At 39.2% G+C, this 15,680-nt stretch overlaps 1 protein-coding gene across 1 annotated transcript in view; it reads left to right on the top strand.

The window, feature by feature from the left end:
• Window positions 1-15,680, top strand: part of CMYA5 (cardiomyopathy associated 5) — a 49,592-nt gene that overhangs the window by 2,651 nt on the left and 31,261 nt on the right. The window contains exon 2 of the mRNA XM_031610185.2: window positions 4,145-15,485. Within this exon, the coding sequence (XP_031466045.2) occupies window positions 4,145-15,485 (11,341 nt within the window). The remainder of the gene's footprint in view (window positions 1-4,144; window positions 15,486-15,680) is intronic.

A 15,680-nucleotide genomic window follows, 5' to 3' on the forward strand; every position in this document is an offset into this window, starting at 1 on the left:
TATGTAACCAATATGCAAAGCTGGCTGAAAACAGTCTGTCCTGTCCTGCCGTCATGGATTTATTTTTAACAGCCCCTCTCTGCCATTTTCGTGTTCCTGCTCTACATGCAGTTGAATAGCACCTGATTGTGCAACACTGCAGTCAGCGGGAAGTTTCCCATGGGCTCCTTCTATTTCCATCTTTCAAGCATGCATGTTCTCATTCCTATTTTATAAAAGAGTTATGCAACCCAATGATGGCCCAAGGTCAGGAAGTGCTTCTGTAAGCAAAGCATCAGAGTCCTGGTGTTCCCCTGCTCCCTTCACAAGTTCCAGATGATCTGCACCACTTCCACACTTACCCTTTTGCAGCAGCTATGAGTCTGGAACATTTATTGCTGCAGCTTTCTTCATGTATGCCCCTTCCAGCAAAGATGCCTGGCCTTTGTATCTTTCTATTCCCCACCAGCTGCTGGAAAACAAGCAGATGCCTGTGTGATGGGGCTCTGGTGGTACACTAGGGTAAAGGTTGGTGTTGTTTTCCTTCTGTAGCACAGATAAAATGCCAGTCAGCTAGCAGACCCCAATGGATTACTGACAGCACTGCTGAGGACAAAAGAAAATAGTATTTCTCTGATGGAAAATGCTTTGCTTTGGGAAATGCATCACTTAATTTTTAGTGTGCTCAAAAAAATGCATAAAGCTGCAGAAGAGCTTATGACTTTCCTAAGAATTATGATGCCCTTCTTAAGACTTCAATGTAATGTTTAAATAATTTTGTTTCCTCACACGTTTTTGTTTTTGTTTTTTTGCAAGTAATGAAACCAAAACATGGCATCAGAACCTATTACAAAGCTGGTCTAAGGCATCATGTCCTTGTTAGAATAAATAACCCATTGATCTTCGGAGGGTTCATGCAATATCTTCTTGCCTTTGGGCATTTTGCTCTCTGAGATTGATAACTCTTGACAGATATCTTTTGTTTCTAGTTCTGCGTAGAATTAATCATTTAAACAGCAGAATTATTTTGAAAGCATGTGTTGTATATCTTAAAGCAAACATGAGTACAATGTTATTCAGTTTTAATTTTACTTTTAAGTTTAATTTTTGTGTTGATAACAATGAGGTTACAGCTATGGAAAGGTAGTACTGAAGTGGTTTATATACGCTCTAGAATACCTGAGTCTCTAACAATTCCCTGATGTGCGTGTGGCTCCAGAACAGTTCTGCCTCTCATAACTTCTCCAGCCAATTTACTTTTGCAGTGGGAAAGTCTCAGTGTGTGTCTAAATCCAGGATTTACACAAACAGGTCTCTGCAGCCAATTTATAAGCACTTCCAGGTAACTTCATTAGTGGTGACGTAAGCAGGACAGTAAATGAGGAGAAAGTCATAGAATTCTTGAATTTATTTATTTGTTTATTTTTAATAAGATAGTCATTCCACAGAAAGATCTGAGGTTAGCAGGACATTAACAAGTGAAAGGCTGGATTTAAAATACTGCATTTCTCTAAGCCTAACTCTCTTACTCTGAAGAAGGAAATGCATGAGTTCTAGCCCTAAAAAATGCACAGTAGTTGAAAGAGATGATGCTGAACTGATGAAGGAAAAAAGGGGCAGCAAGGTACGGGCAGAAATTGCGCAAATAAATGGAACAAAATCACGGAAAAATGACGTACTTCTTTCATCTGGGATGGCAATTTGGTCAATGCACTATGTCTGATTCCGGTAGCGGTCTTCAGGAAATGAGATGTCTTATCTGTGCAGGTCATTGCCATATCTTATGTCTCAGTTTCACTGAGGTTGTTTCCAGCTTGCGAGATGTCATGCAGCACAACAACAAATTTGAATCATACCAGAATTGACAAGGTCTGATGTGAAGACGATGAAGAGAGGCTCTGGATGATTTTAGAGAGCAGGTGCTTCTAAATGTTCCTCTGTAATGGCAGTGGTGTTAGCACAGATGGGCAGACTTCAGTGTCTGAACCCTCCTGCTATGGCAGATGGGAGGTGAAAACTCTTCCCAGAGTAATACACAAGGGAACATGTGCCCAGCCTTCTGTGCTGGACTTGAAATCTGAAATCTCACGAGGCGCAGCCTTTTAAGAGGCAAAAGACTATGAGAAGGAAGAATTGGGAAGAAAAATCTGGGGTTTGGGCTTGTATGACAGGAAGAACAAAACAGATTATCAGTGTCTTTGAAAACTGTAAGGATTTGAGCCAATGTCCAATAACAGATGAACATGACAACGGGAAGTGGTGTGAAATGTCCACCTGAAACAAAGCAGCAATGGCTTTTGTCCTTAGATGCCGGCACATTCATATCTATTTATGCACCTGAAATATTTGGAGCATATTTTTTGCAATGGCAGCCAATTCCTCCAACTAGAAAACTTCTACTGTGCAGCATACAAGGTGTACATAAAACTAGAGGAGAATTTGTTACTGGATGACAATGACTTCTGTTATTGTGAACTCAGATAAGACATTAATTCTTCCTTAGTATTAATGATATTGATTTGCTGTTGTTGTTGTCATCTTTGCTAAGCCCAAGTCAACTAATGCTAAGCCATGAAAATGACAAAGGAAAAGCTAGCAGCAAAATTGATACAGATTTTTTTTGCTTCATTTTTTCCTCTGAACTATAGACCTTACCTTATGAAACCAACCTTACTTGGGAATACCATACCTAGGCATGTAAACAGCTGTACATGCTGCATTTATATTTGAGTTTTGATGTGTTTTTCTTTGGTTTTGTTTGGGAGCGAGGTGTTGGATTTGGGGTTTTTTTTTTGGCTAAGCAATGATTATTTGTTATACTGTCAGAAGATCTGCAAGCATATTCCCTCAGCTAGGTAAAGGTAATGCCAGCAGTGCTAAAAGCATTAGCAGACTAGAATCTTTTTTTTTTTTTTTTTCCCCTTACTGAGGTACTGAGCAGTTTTGCTGAGAGACCTTTCCAAATTCTTGATAGTTTGCTGATGGAGAGAATATGACTAATACTGAGTGCTCCTCACCAGTGTTCCCTTGGCCTCTGGCACACTTGTAATGCTGGATCACAGCTTCTGGTGTCACTTGGGTTCTGCCTTTTTCACCTTTGTTTAAGTGTTTTATCCAGATCACGTAGAAAGTGGCCTTGTCCTCTATTTATCAAAACCTAGCCATAGGTTTGCACCCTTCTCCACTTCTTCATCAGCTCTGCTGAAGCCTCTGCCAGCTAAGAACTTTACATTTCTTTCCATCAGCTACTAACAGAGTTCTCTTTAATTAACTAATATCTACACAAGGAATACTGGGGTTGAATGCAACAATCCTCATTCATGTACTTCCTTGAAGTAACTATTGCAACTTTATTTAGATTTTTTCTTAATAGCACTGTGTTTTAGTGTATTTTTATTTCTTTCACTATTCTTTACATTCTTATTTCTAAGTTTGTTTTTTTTTCAAAGCTTCCAAGAACACATTTCTACATTTTTTTAAAATTTTATTTTTTTTTTAACGAGACTAGATTTAATTGCAACATGTGACAGTGTATCGATTGCATATCATAAGGTTTCAAATTATTATTATAAAACACTGTTAGTTCATTCAGAGCTAGCGTGGAGGTTTAGATTGTTGAATGTATTCTAAATTACATTATTAAATATCTATACTGCCTAGACAATGAAAGAGAAGAAGACAGCAACAAACTATTCTCTACTACCACGCAGACTGTATAATCATTTTACAATTAGGGAAAGCAAGTGTAGGTGCTATTAAAACACTGACAGTATTTTATGCATGTTTAGTGCAATGTTTATATTATACTCATATATTATATTAACTCATATTATATGAGTTAATCAGGTACTGGTTCAAAATCCATTTGATCTCACACTCACAAAAAAGGTCAGATGAAATGCAGTTTTTCCTGAATTGTCATAAACATTCCAACACTTCTTCATTGAACTAACCTTGCAACACAAAGCCTTACACAAATTTATATAAAATACATTTCTCATATGAAATATGACTTCATGACTTTTCTTCTGTTTGTGTTCCAAAGTCTATGCAAGTGAAGTATTTTTATAAGTTTGAAAAACATTGCTTTAGTGCATTGGACTTCACTGCAATAATTTGATGCTATATAATTTTATGACACTTTTTTTTTTTTTTTTTTTTTCAGCTTGAAAGATCTTATCCAAAGTGAAGATGTGAAACCCAAGCTGCAGTACATCATGTCTAATCCCTCCTTTTCTATGGTAACAGTTCAAAGTGAAGATAGTGGGATAACATGGGAAACCAGCTCAAGCAGATGTTCTACTCCCTGGACTTCAGAAACCAGTACAACTTCTGATCTTTACAGTATGGAAAGTTCACCAGTAGGTTCTCCTCCAGGAAAAGTTATCTTTATTATGGATGAAGGTAAAATTGTTCGGAAAAGAAAGCGTAAACCTTCAAATAGAATGCCATTGCCCACACATGTGATAGGAGGTCAGAGCAATAAGAAACGTGATTCTTCTGGAATGCAGAGACAAGAACCAAGAACTGTTCTAGGAGATGTGCAGGACTCAGTGTTAAATGTTGAACAGATGGAAGCACACGACACAGATGAAGAAATGTTGGAGGACAAAGAAGATTTGGAGAATATTGCAGAACAACCAGTAAAACGTGCTCCAATAAGATCAATATTTAGAGAAAGCAGACTGAGGAAGGTAGGGCCGATCCTTGGTGGACCAGTAAAATCTAGAATCCAGCTGTTCAATTCAATTTTTGGAGGGACTGGGCCACTCCCTGAAACACCAGAAAAAAGTAGAATACAAAGAAAGAGCTCTCTTTCAGGAGAACCTGAATGCTTCCTTGAAGCATCAGTAAAAGAAAGATCGCATAAGTTTATTTCAGAAACAACACATAAACAATCTTTCCACAGAACAAGTAGAAGTCTTGAAACACCATCAGAAAGAAGAAGGAATCAAAGGCAGCAATCCACAGCACATTCAAATCAAAGCTATTCTTCAGTAACACCTCTTGAAAAACAGTTTACTAGTAAAGATGTTTCATTTCAAAATATTAAACCTGTAAAAACAAAAGATAAACCAAGCAAGTATTCAAAGTCTGGTGAAGAAACAACTTTTCAACACAAAGAAAGAAAAGACAGGCGATCTCGACTGGAGAATCTGAATCAGGAATCAGGGCAGTCACAAAAGTTCAGCCCTCCCAAAGAAGCAAGGAAGCAGCAAAGTTACTCATATTCACCTGCAGCTAACAGGGCAATAACAGAACAGTTAACAACTACTGCACTAGAGTCTGATGATAAATCAGAGGAACAGGTGACACTTCCTTCAAATGAAACTGCAAATAAGAAATCAGATCAATCACTGCTGACAGCATCAGATATTCTAGATGAACCAAAGGAGCGAGAGATTCAGCCCAGTTCAACACTACCATCAGCAGATTCTGTTAACAAATTAGATAGCCAGAGTACCCAACCTGCAGTATCCATATTGGAACACCTTGAGAAGGAAGTACAGAAGTCAGCAGTTCAATCTTACTTACCTAATGCTCTGTCAGCTAAATCCAGTTGTGCCACTCCATCTGAAACAAGACAGGAGGATATTATTCCTCATTCATCAGAAACTGCACAATCAGAGTCTGAACATGTGCTTTTACCACATTCTCTAGATGTAATAGAGAAGCAAGAAACTGAATATCACTCATCAGCAACTGCACAGTCAGAAACTGAGCATTCTGGTCTATTGTATTCTGTTAAAAAAAAAGAGAGTCAAAGGACCCCACTACCAGAAGTGCAAAATATTTACTTAGAGAAGCAAACAGAGTCAGAACAAGATTTATTCTTTGCTCAAGAAGCAAAGCAGCAAGTAATCAAACTAAAATCACATACTCCTGAAAAGATGGATTCTAAGTATTTTGGCATTTCATATCCTGTTTGCACAGAAACACAAGAAACTCAAAAAAGACCTGCTGTAAATAAAGCAGTAGATTTAGATCACCCTGTTTTTTCTGTTGATAAAAACAATCAAGCAGAGAGCACACAAATGGAGATGGAATATCCAGACTTTTCCTACTCCAGTGAAGAAAGTCGGGAATCAGAGAGACCACAGACAGAGACAGAGCATCCGGATTTGTCTTTTTCCAAGGAAGTAACAGAGGAATTGAAGAGTGCACAGCTAAAGACAGATGATCCATATTCCTCATATTCCGGAGAAGAAACAGATAAATCAAAGAGTTCACAAGGGGAGACAGAGCAGCCAGATTTTTCATTTTCCAGGGCAAATGTGGAGGGATCAGAGAGTACACAGCTGGAGACAAAACATCCAGAATTCCTTTTTTCCAAGAAAGACATAGAAAAATCAGAGAGTCCACACCAGGAGACAGAGTATCCAGATTTCTCATATTCCAGGGAAGAAATGATTGAATCAAAGAGTACACAGTCAGAGATGGAGCAGCCAGACTTTTCTTTTTCTAGGGAAGAAATAGAGGATTCAGAGAGTGCACAACCTAAGATAGAGCATCCAGATTTCTCATGTTCCAGGGAAGAAATGGTGGAATCAGAGGATGCACACATGAAGATGGAGCAGCCAGACTTTTCACTTCCCAGGGAAGAAACAAAGGAATTGGAGAGTACGCCATTGGAGACCAAGCATCCAGAATTTGATTTTTCCAAGGAAGATATGCAGGAATCAGAGAGTACACAGATGGAGACAGAGCATCCAGATTTCTCTTATTCCAGAGAAGAAATGGTGGAAACAGAGAGTGCACAGCTGGAACAGACAGACTTTTCTTTTTCCAGGGAAGAAACAGAGGAATCAGAGAGTGCACAGCTGGAGACAGAACATCAGGACTTTTCATTTTCCAGGGAAGAAACAGAAGGGCAAAAATCTATTCCCTTTGAACTGAAACAGCCAAAGTCTTACTCCCCTGAAGAAGCAGAGCAAGAAAGAACAGCACAGCTTGAGTTGGAACCTTCAGACATATCCTGTTTGATGGAAGAAGCAGAGAAAGAAAACACTACAAAACTAGAATTAGTATATCCAGATATATATGATTTAAGTAGAAGAGATAGGATGCAGCAAATGGGGCATAAGGAAACAAGACATTCAGATTTACCATATCCACGGGATGAAACAAAGCATCAAGATTTGGCACAAGTAGATATTGACAAATCTCTTTTGTCATATTTTGGTGACAGAGGAGAGCAGCCACAACCTGTACAGAAGGATTTACAACCTGAAGGTAAGCTTTACTCCCTTGGCAAGTCAGTGCAAGGAGAAACTGATCAACTGCATTCAGAGTGTCCAGTTTTGCCATATTCTGCTGCAAAAGAGCAGCAATATAAAGAAGAGTCAGATAAATCATATTTCACTGGAAAAACAGATCAGGAAATATTTCAACCAAAGGTGGAACATGCAGATTTTCCATATTTCTGTGGAGAAGCAGCACAAGAAGCTGTACAAAAAGACATAGGAAGTCCAGAGTGGTCATGTTCCCTTAGTGAAGCTCAACAAAGTGAAATCATTCAACTAGCTTCAGAAAATAGGGATCTCTCATTTACCACTGGAGAAATAGTGCAAGAAGAGATGAACATAGGATCTTTGAACTTCTCACATTCAATTGACAGACCAACACACAGGGAAACCGTTCAGCTGGAGCAGGAACATTTACTTCCTACTTATTCCACTCCTGCTAGTCAGCAAGAGGAAACCACAACACTGGATTTGCCTCAGTCAGATATATCATATTCCACTGGAAAAATAGAACAAGAAAATAGAGTACAAAGAGGGATGGAAGAACTGTTAGAAATCCAAACAAAAGCTACACAAGAGGAACTAGATTATTCAGATTTGCCAGAAAACTGGAGGAAAGTAGAAACACAGGACGTTGACCAAATGAATTTGGCAGAGCAAGAAACAACTGAGCCAGAGTTAGAGCATCCACCTGTGCCATATTGTTTAAGTGAACTAATGCAAGAAGAAAAGAAAATAGAACCAGCATATCCAAAACAGACATTTTATGCAAATATAGACATGCAGGAGGAAGTGACGCAACAGAAAACAAAGCAACCATTTATTTCATGTTTCACTGGAAAAACAGAACAAGATGAAACAATGCATCCAGAGCAGGAGCATACATCTGTGCCCTTTTCTAGTGACAAAGAAGCACCACTGGAAATGGAAGTGGGTTCAGAATATCCAGATTTGTCATATTCCTCTCACAGAACTGAACAAGAAATGTTTAGACATCCAACCTTGCCATTCAGTTCGAAGGAACAAGAAACACCACCAGTGATAGAACATCCAGATCTTTCATGCAACGCTGGTAAACTGAAACCAGGTGATACCATACAGAAGTCAGAATCTTCAGAGAATTCTTACTCCATTGAAGAAATGCAACAAGAATCAGAATATTTAGATTCACCAGAAACCTTGGGCAGAGCACACGATGATACTGTGGAGGTGGAATCTGAATACCCAAATGTATCATGTTCTGATGGCCAAAAAAGCCAGCAAGAAACTTCACAGCTGGTTTCAAAATATCCAGATACATTGTTTTCCTTTAGTAATTTTAAAGAACAAGCAACAGAAGAGTTTGACTCAAAACATAAAGATTTTCCTAGGGTGACCAGGAAAGGAGATTTACCAGGAACTGCACAAATAGACTCAAAATATCCAGATTTGACATATTCCTCCGGAAAAGCAGAGGAGCCAAAAATTGCACAGTCAGAAGCAAGGCACTCTGACTTGTCACATTCCACCAGTGAAACAAACAAACAAGAAGCAGCACTGTTGGATCAGAAACACAGAAAAATTTCTATTGACAGAGAAAAGCAGCAGCAAACACCAGAAGAGCAGGTAGAGCAAGAAAAGTTTTCATATTCTTCTAGCAAAACAGAGCAGTTAAAATATGCTGAAGACTGCTTTGAGAAACAAGCTTTATCATTTTCCACTGTTAGGCCAGACGAGAAAATGGCTTTGACAGAGACAGAACATGCTGATGTGATAAATCCTCTGGAAGAAGCAAAAGTGCAACAAAGAGTACAACTAGAATCAGAGCAAATGGATTTAACTTACCCCTTTGAAAGAGCAGAACAGAAAATCACTCAGCCAGAAGTGGAAAGCTCTAATTTGGCCCATTCTGTGGGTACAGCAGAACTAGAAGAAATAGCAGAACTAGAGCAGAGATATCCTGACCTGCCTTATTCTGTTTTTCAAGTAGGAAAACTGCAAAGTGAAGAGCTGAAGCCTAAACATCCCGGTCTAGCCTGCTCCTTCAACAAACTACAGGAAACAACACAACCAAATGTGTTGGATGCCCATGGCAAAACAGAGATATGCCCACTTGCTAGGCTGGAGCTGGGCAATGAATATTTGGCATCTCCTGCTGACAAAGTGGGACAGCAAGGGATGATGCATACTTTAGAATGCCCTGATGGGAACCAGTCTGCCAGCAGAGCAGAGCATCCACAACCAACAAAAGAGAAACTAGGAGTTCCAGATATATTGTCTCACAGTGGAAAAGAGCAAAGAGGAATGGCAAAACCAGCACTGAAGCATCCAGATTTATCATATTCCATTCATGGAACACAGCCACAAAAAAATACACAGCTGGAGTTAGGAAAACCAGACCTAGCAACTTGGCCTGGCGAAACAGAACAAGCACAACATGCTCAAAAGGAGCAGTCAGGCTTTTTGCATTCTTTCAATAAAGAAGAAGCACAACAAGAAATGGGACGTTCACAGTTATCTTATTCTGTTAGTGAAATAGAACAAGAAATTGCACATGAGGAATCAATCCATTCCGCTTTATCTGCTGGCAGATTAGAACAGCATGAATTCATACAACCAGAGGCAGAAATAATGGATTTATCATGCTCAGTTGGTGAAACACAGCAGTCTGAAATAGATGAACTGGATTTGGAATATCCGGATTTATCACATTCCACTGGTGCACTACAGAAACAAGAAGAGGTCCAACCAAAGCTGGAAGAGCCAAGTGATTTTTCATCATCTCTCAGAAAAGAGCAAAGGGAAAATGCAAGAATGCAGGCAGAACCCTCTGAGTTTCAGTGCTCAGTTTGGAAAGCAGAAAGACTGCAAGATTCGCAGGTGGAATCAGAATGCAGGGATTTGTCGTTCTCTATTAGCACAGCAGAACCTCATGAAACAACAAAATCAGAGTTGAAAGAACTTGATTTGTTGCATGCTTTCATCAAAACAAAGCAATCATGGGATTCACCAGAGCCTGATCATCTAAACGTCTCAAATGCCATGGCCAAGGTACCACACCCTGACTTGTTCTCTTCCACCAGTGAAGAAAAACAGAGTGCACAAGTGGATTTTAAACAGGAGAGAGAAAGCTATGCATTGCACACAGAGGAAATGACAAAATTGAAATTGCAACAGCAAACACTGTCAAGTGCTCATGACACAGTGGAGCAACCAAGAAGGACTTCAGTGGAAGGGGAGTTCCTGGAAACCTTGTATTTCTCTGGTGAAAAAAGAGAAAACGAGAAAAAGAAACAAGACATGTCAAGTCAAGAGTTAGAACATTCAGGTTTATTAGATTCCACTGACAAAACACAGCAGCAAGAAACCACACAACCTGAGCCAGGACAACTAGATTTATCGTCTTACTCAGGAAAGAAAGAGCAACCACAAAGTGCTCAAGTGGAAGGAGTGCATCAGGAGCTGCTATGTTTCCCGGGAGAAACACAATGGCAAGGAACAGCACAACGAGAGGTTGAACACCCGGATTTGTCATATGCCATTGGCAAAGTAGAGCAGCCACAGGCTACACAGTGGAAATCAGAGCAGCCTGTAACACCTCCTCACACTGGAACAACAGACCAACAAAAAATGGCACATTCAGTGCAAGACTTAGGAAAACAAGATTTTATATATGACTCTGGTAAAACAGATGAAATACAAACTGTGCAAGGTGAACTGGAACATACAGTTTCATTGTATTCTTCTGACCAAACAGAACAAGAAATGGTGATGTCAGAGTTGCAACATCCACAGCTGTCATATTCTGTAAGAGCAATGGAAGAGAAAACTTCACATCAGAAATCAGATAATAAAGATTTGTCATATTCTACTTGCCATCAGGAGCACCACAAAATTATACAACCAGAGATGGAAGAAATGGATTTATCCTATCCAACTGACAAATCAGAGCACTCACAATCTGCCCAAATAGTACTGCAAAAGCCAGGGTTTTTGAAGTCTTTTGGAAAACCGGAGGAAAAGGGATTGGCTCAGCTTTCCTTTTTGCACTCACTTGGTGAAGAAAAGCAGAAACCATCTTCACAGTTAGACTTAATGCAACCATATTTATCACATTTACTTGATAAAACAGAAAAACAGGAAACTGCACAAGAAATGTTTATGTCTTCTGATTTCTCATATTCAATGGGAAAAGCAGACCAACTCCAAACAGAACAAGTAAAATTAAAATATCCATATTTTTCATATTCTCTTGACAAAGCAGAAACTCATGGAGAGAAACCACTGGGTTTATTGTCCTCTTATAGCAAAGCAGAGCAGATACAGACTGCCCATCTGGAACATCCAGAGACATCATACTTTGCAGGTGAAACAGAGCAGAGGAGTGGGACCCATCCTGAACTGCAGTGTTTTAATTTACCACCCTCTGCTGTTGAAGCAGAGCAACAAGAAACACTCTCTGTATCTGCCAGAACTGAGGAACAGCAAACTGCAGAACTGAAGTTTGAACAATCAGATTTACTAAATTCTACTGAAAAAGTAGAAAAGCACAAAATAGCTGTATTGAGAGCAGGACATTCAGAGAAGAGGAACACTGGGATTATTTCATCTCAAACTACTCCATTGGAAACTGAACAAGATTTATCTTTTTCCACTAAGGAAGCAACAAGCCAGAAAACTCAGCCCTGTTCATCTCTTCCTGAAAAATCAGTGTCTGTACAATTGGATGTCTCAGATTCTGAAAAAAAAATGGAAAGAAATCCAAAGTCTTCAACTGTACCTGGAGGTCTGTCCTCTGAGCATTTAGATTTGTCTTACAGCCAGTGTAAAACAGAGCCATCAGAAATAGCACAGCCTGTGTCAGGCTTCTTTATGGGAAAAGAAGCAGAGAATACAAGAATTCATCTACATTTGCCTATGGCTGCACAGTCGGAGGCTGAACATGTAATTTTACCTGAAACAGAGAGAGAACAGACTCCACAATACTTCCACACAACTCCACAATTAGAATCTGAACAATTAAATACATCACGTTGTATAGATAAAACAGAAACTCTAGAAAGTCAGGAGTATTTAAGTGCACTAGGGACTGAATCTTCAGCTCCACTTTATTCAGTTGATGAAACACATCAGCAAGAAATTCCACCTTATTCAAAACCTGCCTCTGAGAATTTAGTTGCCAAGAACTCTCTTGCTGAACAAGAAAAGCAAAGCCTGCTGCTAGTTATTCCCCAGTCTGCACAATCAGAGTGTAAAGATGTAATTCCACCACATGATGAAGCAGAATTGCAAAAAAATCAGTTATATTCACCTAAACCAGCAAGCCTGAAGACAGAACAGTTTGAGAATAAGACTGTATTGCACACAAAAGAACGAGATGAACAAGATCTGACAAAATGTTTGTCATTAGAGCAGCTAAGTTCCCCCAAGTTATCTGCCAAGTGGGGAAAACAAGAAGTACAGCCAGATGTACAGAAGGTGCCACAGCTGGTGAGCACAGAGTCAAAGGCGACTGCTGTAGCAGACCAGCAATCAGTGTCATCAGATACATTTGTACCTTTTCGTGCTCTGTCAGAAAAAACAGTATCTGTGGCCTTCACTGATGATGAAGAAAAACAAAATATTCCATCATCTCTACCTAATGTAGTAGGCATATCTGAAAACCAAACAAATATAGTTTCACTTTCTTTCACTAAAGAAGAAGATAGACATGAAATGCAGCCGTATTTCACAGGGCAGAAGCATACATCCTTAGAGCAACCGAGATCTGTCTCCTCAGATCTTGTTTATGACACTGTGGCACACAAAACTCAGCATTATTCTTGTGAACAGGGTACACTTTATTCAATGGAGTCGAAGTCCATTTTCCCCAGTTCTAATGAAAAGCAGAATCCAGATATTCCATCTCCTGGGCTAGTCAGCTGGCTGGCAGAAGAAGTGAAAGCTCATTCAATTAATCCTATAAAAGCTAAAGCAGAAGACAAGCTTTCTCCAAATGGAGCTTCAGATTTTGGATCAAAGCAATTCCCAGCTGGAAATTTCACAGAAGTTACAGTTAGTGGCACTACAGATAATAAAGGCAATGCATTTAGAGTTTCTGATTCTGAAACTGAAATTTCTTATGGACTGTCCTCAGAAACTGGTCACAGAACAGGAAGACATGATTTACCATCTCCAGGAGCAGATAATCCAGGTCCAGACAAAGGTCCAGAAAGTGAAACTAGATTTGGAAACCCTACAAAAAGGAAAGCAACACAACATCTGGAGGCAGACAAAATGTCTAAAGTGCCTGAGCATTACCTGAGAAGAGAAGAAGAAGAAATGAAACACATGAGCACTGCAGAAGAAGGTCAGCATGCTCCAGAACCTATTGAACAAAAAGATCTATTTAATATAATTTCAGAAGGTTATGAAATACTCAATATTCATGCTCCTACACATATTTCTTCCATTGATCAAGAAGAAAGTAAACACATGCCAGATAAACTAGAATACTTGGAAACAAATCCTTCGTTTAAGAAAAAAATAACTCATGAGAGACATGAAGCTTCAGTTTCTGGAACAGAAATTTCTGGTATCTCAGTGTTGGGAATGTCTGAAAGCCACAAAGTAAAAGAACTGGTCAAAACTGATGATGTTGGGGAAACTGAAGAAATACAAGAAGAAAATCCAGTGTTGTCAGAAAACAGAAATCATGCAGTCTTGGATCCTGACAATGGTATATCTGAAATTGATTATTTTGAAAAATATACCTTGATTGATGACAAATCCCCAGTTAAGCCACATTTTGAAAGACCAAGTCCGTCATGCCCTGGGAAAGAAGATCTTAACGAACCTGTGGAACAAGCCACATCTTCCAAAGAAACTGCTGAGGAAGATACTTTGGAAGAAGAATTTGCCTTACTTGAGGATTTGGATGAAGTATTTTATGGAACTGTGAAAGGAGAAAGCAAAATGCAGTCTTATGTGGGTACTCCAGAACCTTTTCCTCTGCAGAGATCAATTGATATTAGCAGTAAAAAAGCTACAACTGCAGAAGATGAACAGAAATCACCGGGGACCCCACTGTTTGATTCAGAAGAAGGAGTGCTAGAACGATCTCTGTTGTTTCCTACCACTGTTGCTGCTGTTAATCCAGAGCTGCTAGAGGAGCCACCTGCTCTATCATTTTTATACAAGGATCTTTATGCAGAAGCAGTAGGAGAAAAGACAAAGGATGAGACTCCTTCTGATGAAGAAAGTGGTAACTCTAATGCATCTTTTCCAAGCAGAAATTCAGACACAGATGATGGTACAGGAATTTATTTTGAAAAATACATTCTTAAAGATGAAATTCCAGGTAAAGTCTTAGAGCCTCAGAAAGATCAGATACAAGAAGATGAATCTTTTAGTGGAGGAATTTCAGTTCCGAGTTCAGAGGAGAAATACAAGCAGAGGTCTGCTGATGTTTTAAGTGTTAGAACTGAGATTCTGCCAGAGAGAGATATTGTGGAGAAAGTCCACAGTGACATTAAAGCAACAATTTGCAAACCAACGCATGCCATTCCTTTTGGAGGAAGAATAATTGTTTCAGATGCAAGAAGTGATGTCACTGAACAAAGAGAAGAAAATGTTCCTGTGGAAACAACTGAGGAGTTACCAGAACAAACAAGTCAAGAAGAGTACAGTCAAATAGTCGATTCTCCAGGAGCTGCACATCAAGAATCTATCAATAAGCAGGAAGAACACCATGAAATAACAGCAGTTCCTCAAGTGGAAAGATATGTTCCATATACTAGAACTCCTGTTGAAGACAGTGAAGATGATCAGTATACCCAGGAAATTCTTTCTCATGTTCCTACAATTCAGCAAAGGGAGAAGCCAGACTTTCAAAGAGAACAGCACCCTCGTGTTTATGAAGATTTCGCTGAGTCAATGGACTATGATGTGATTACACAAGAAGAACTTTTGCAAGATGAAATATCATCCGAACTCACACATGAGGAGCTATTATTTGAAGACAGGGACTCTTTTGAGCATATTGGGGATAGTTATGAATTTTTTAATGAGCCAGAGCAAAGAACACCTGTTGAACTTGAAGATTCAGGATTTGTGGTGATGTATCCTGAAAAATCAGCAGCAAACATTCCTGAAATTGAGAGTCCACAAAGAGAACTGAAGAAAGCACAGACAGATACATACTGTTATCACTGCAAATGTCCAATATCTGCTATTGACAAGCTTTTTGGGGAACACAAAGACCATGAAGTCACAACCCTAGATGATGCTGCAACCAAGATGAAGGTAAGAATTAATTTGGATGGGGAAAGAAATACTTAGCCTAATTTCTCTATGCTTCCCATGTAGTCAGTGGAAAGTCTTCAGAAAGCAGTTGAAAGGCTATCATAATATCTATAAAATAAAAGGTATTCCTAAACACGAGAGAAATCTTGAAGGGAAAATATCATTAAGGTGTCCTGTAGAGTCCTAAGCTTGCTA

This window comes from Phasianus colchicus, chromosome Z, assembly GCF_987193195.1.
Source record: "Phasianus colchicus chromosome Z, bPhaCol1.hap1.1, whole genome shotgun sequence".
Taxonomy (NCBI): domain Eukaryota; kingdom Metazoa; phylum Chordata; class Aves; order Galliformes; family Phasianidae; genus Phasianus; species Phasianus colchicus.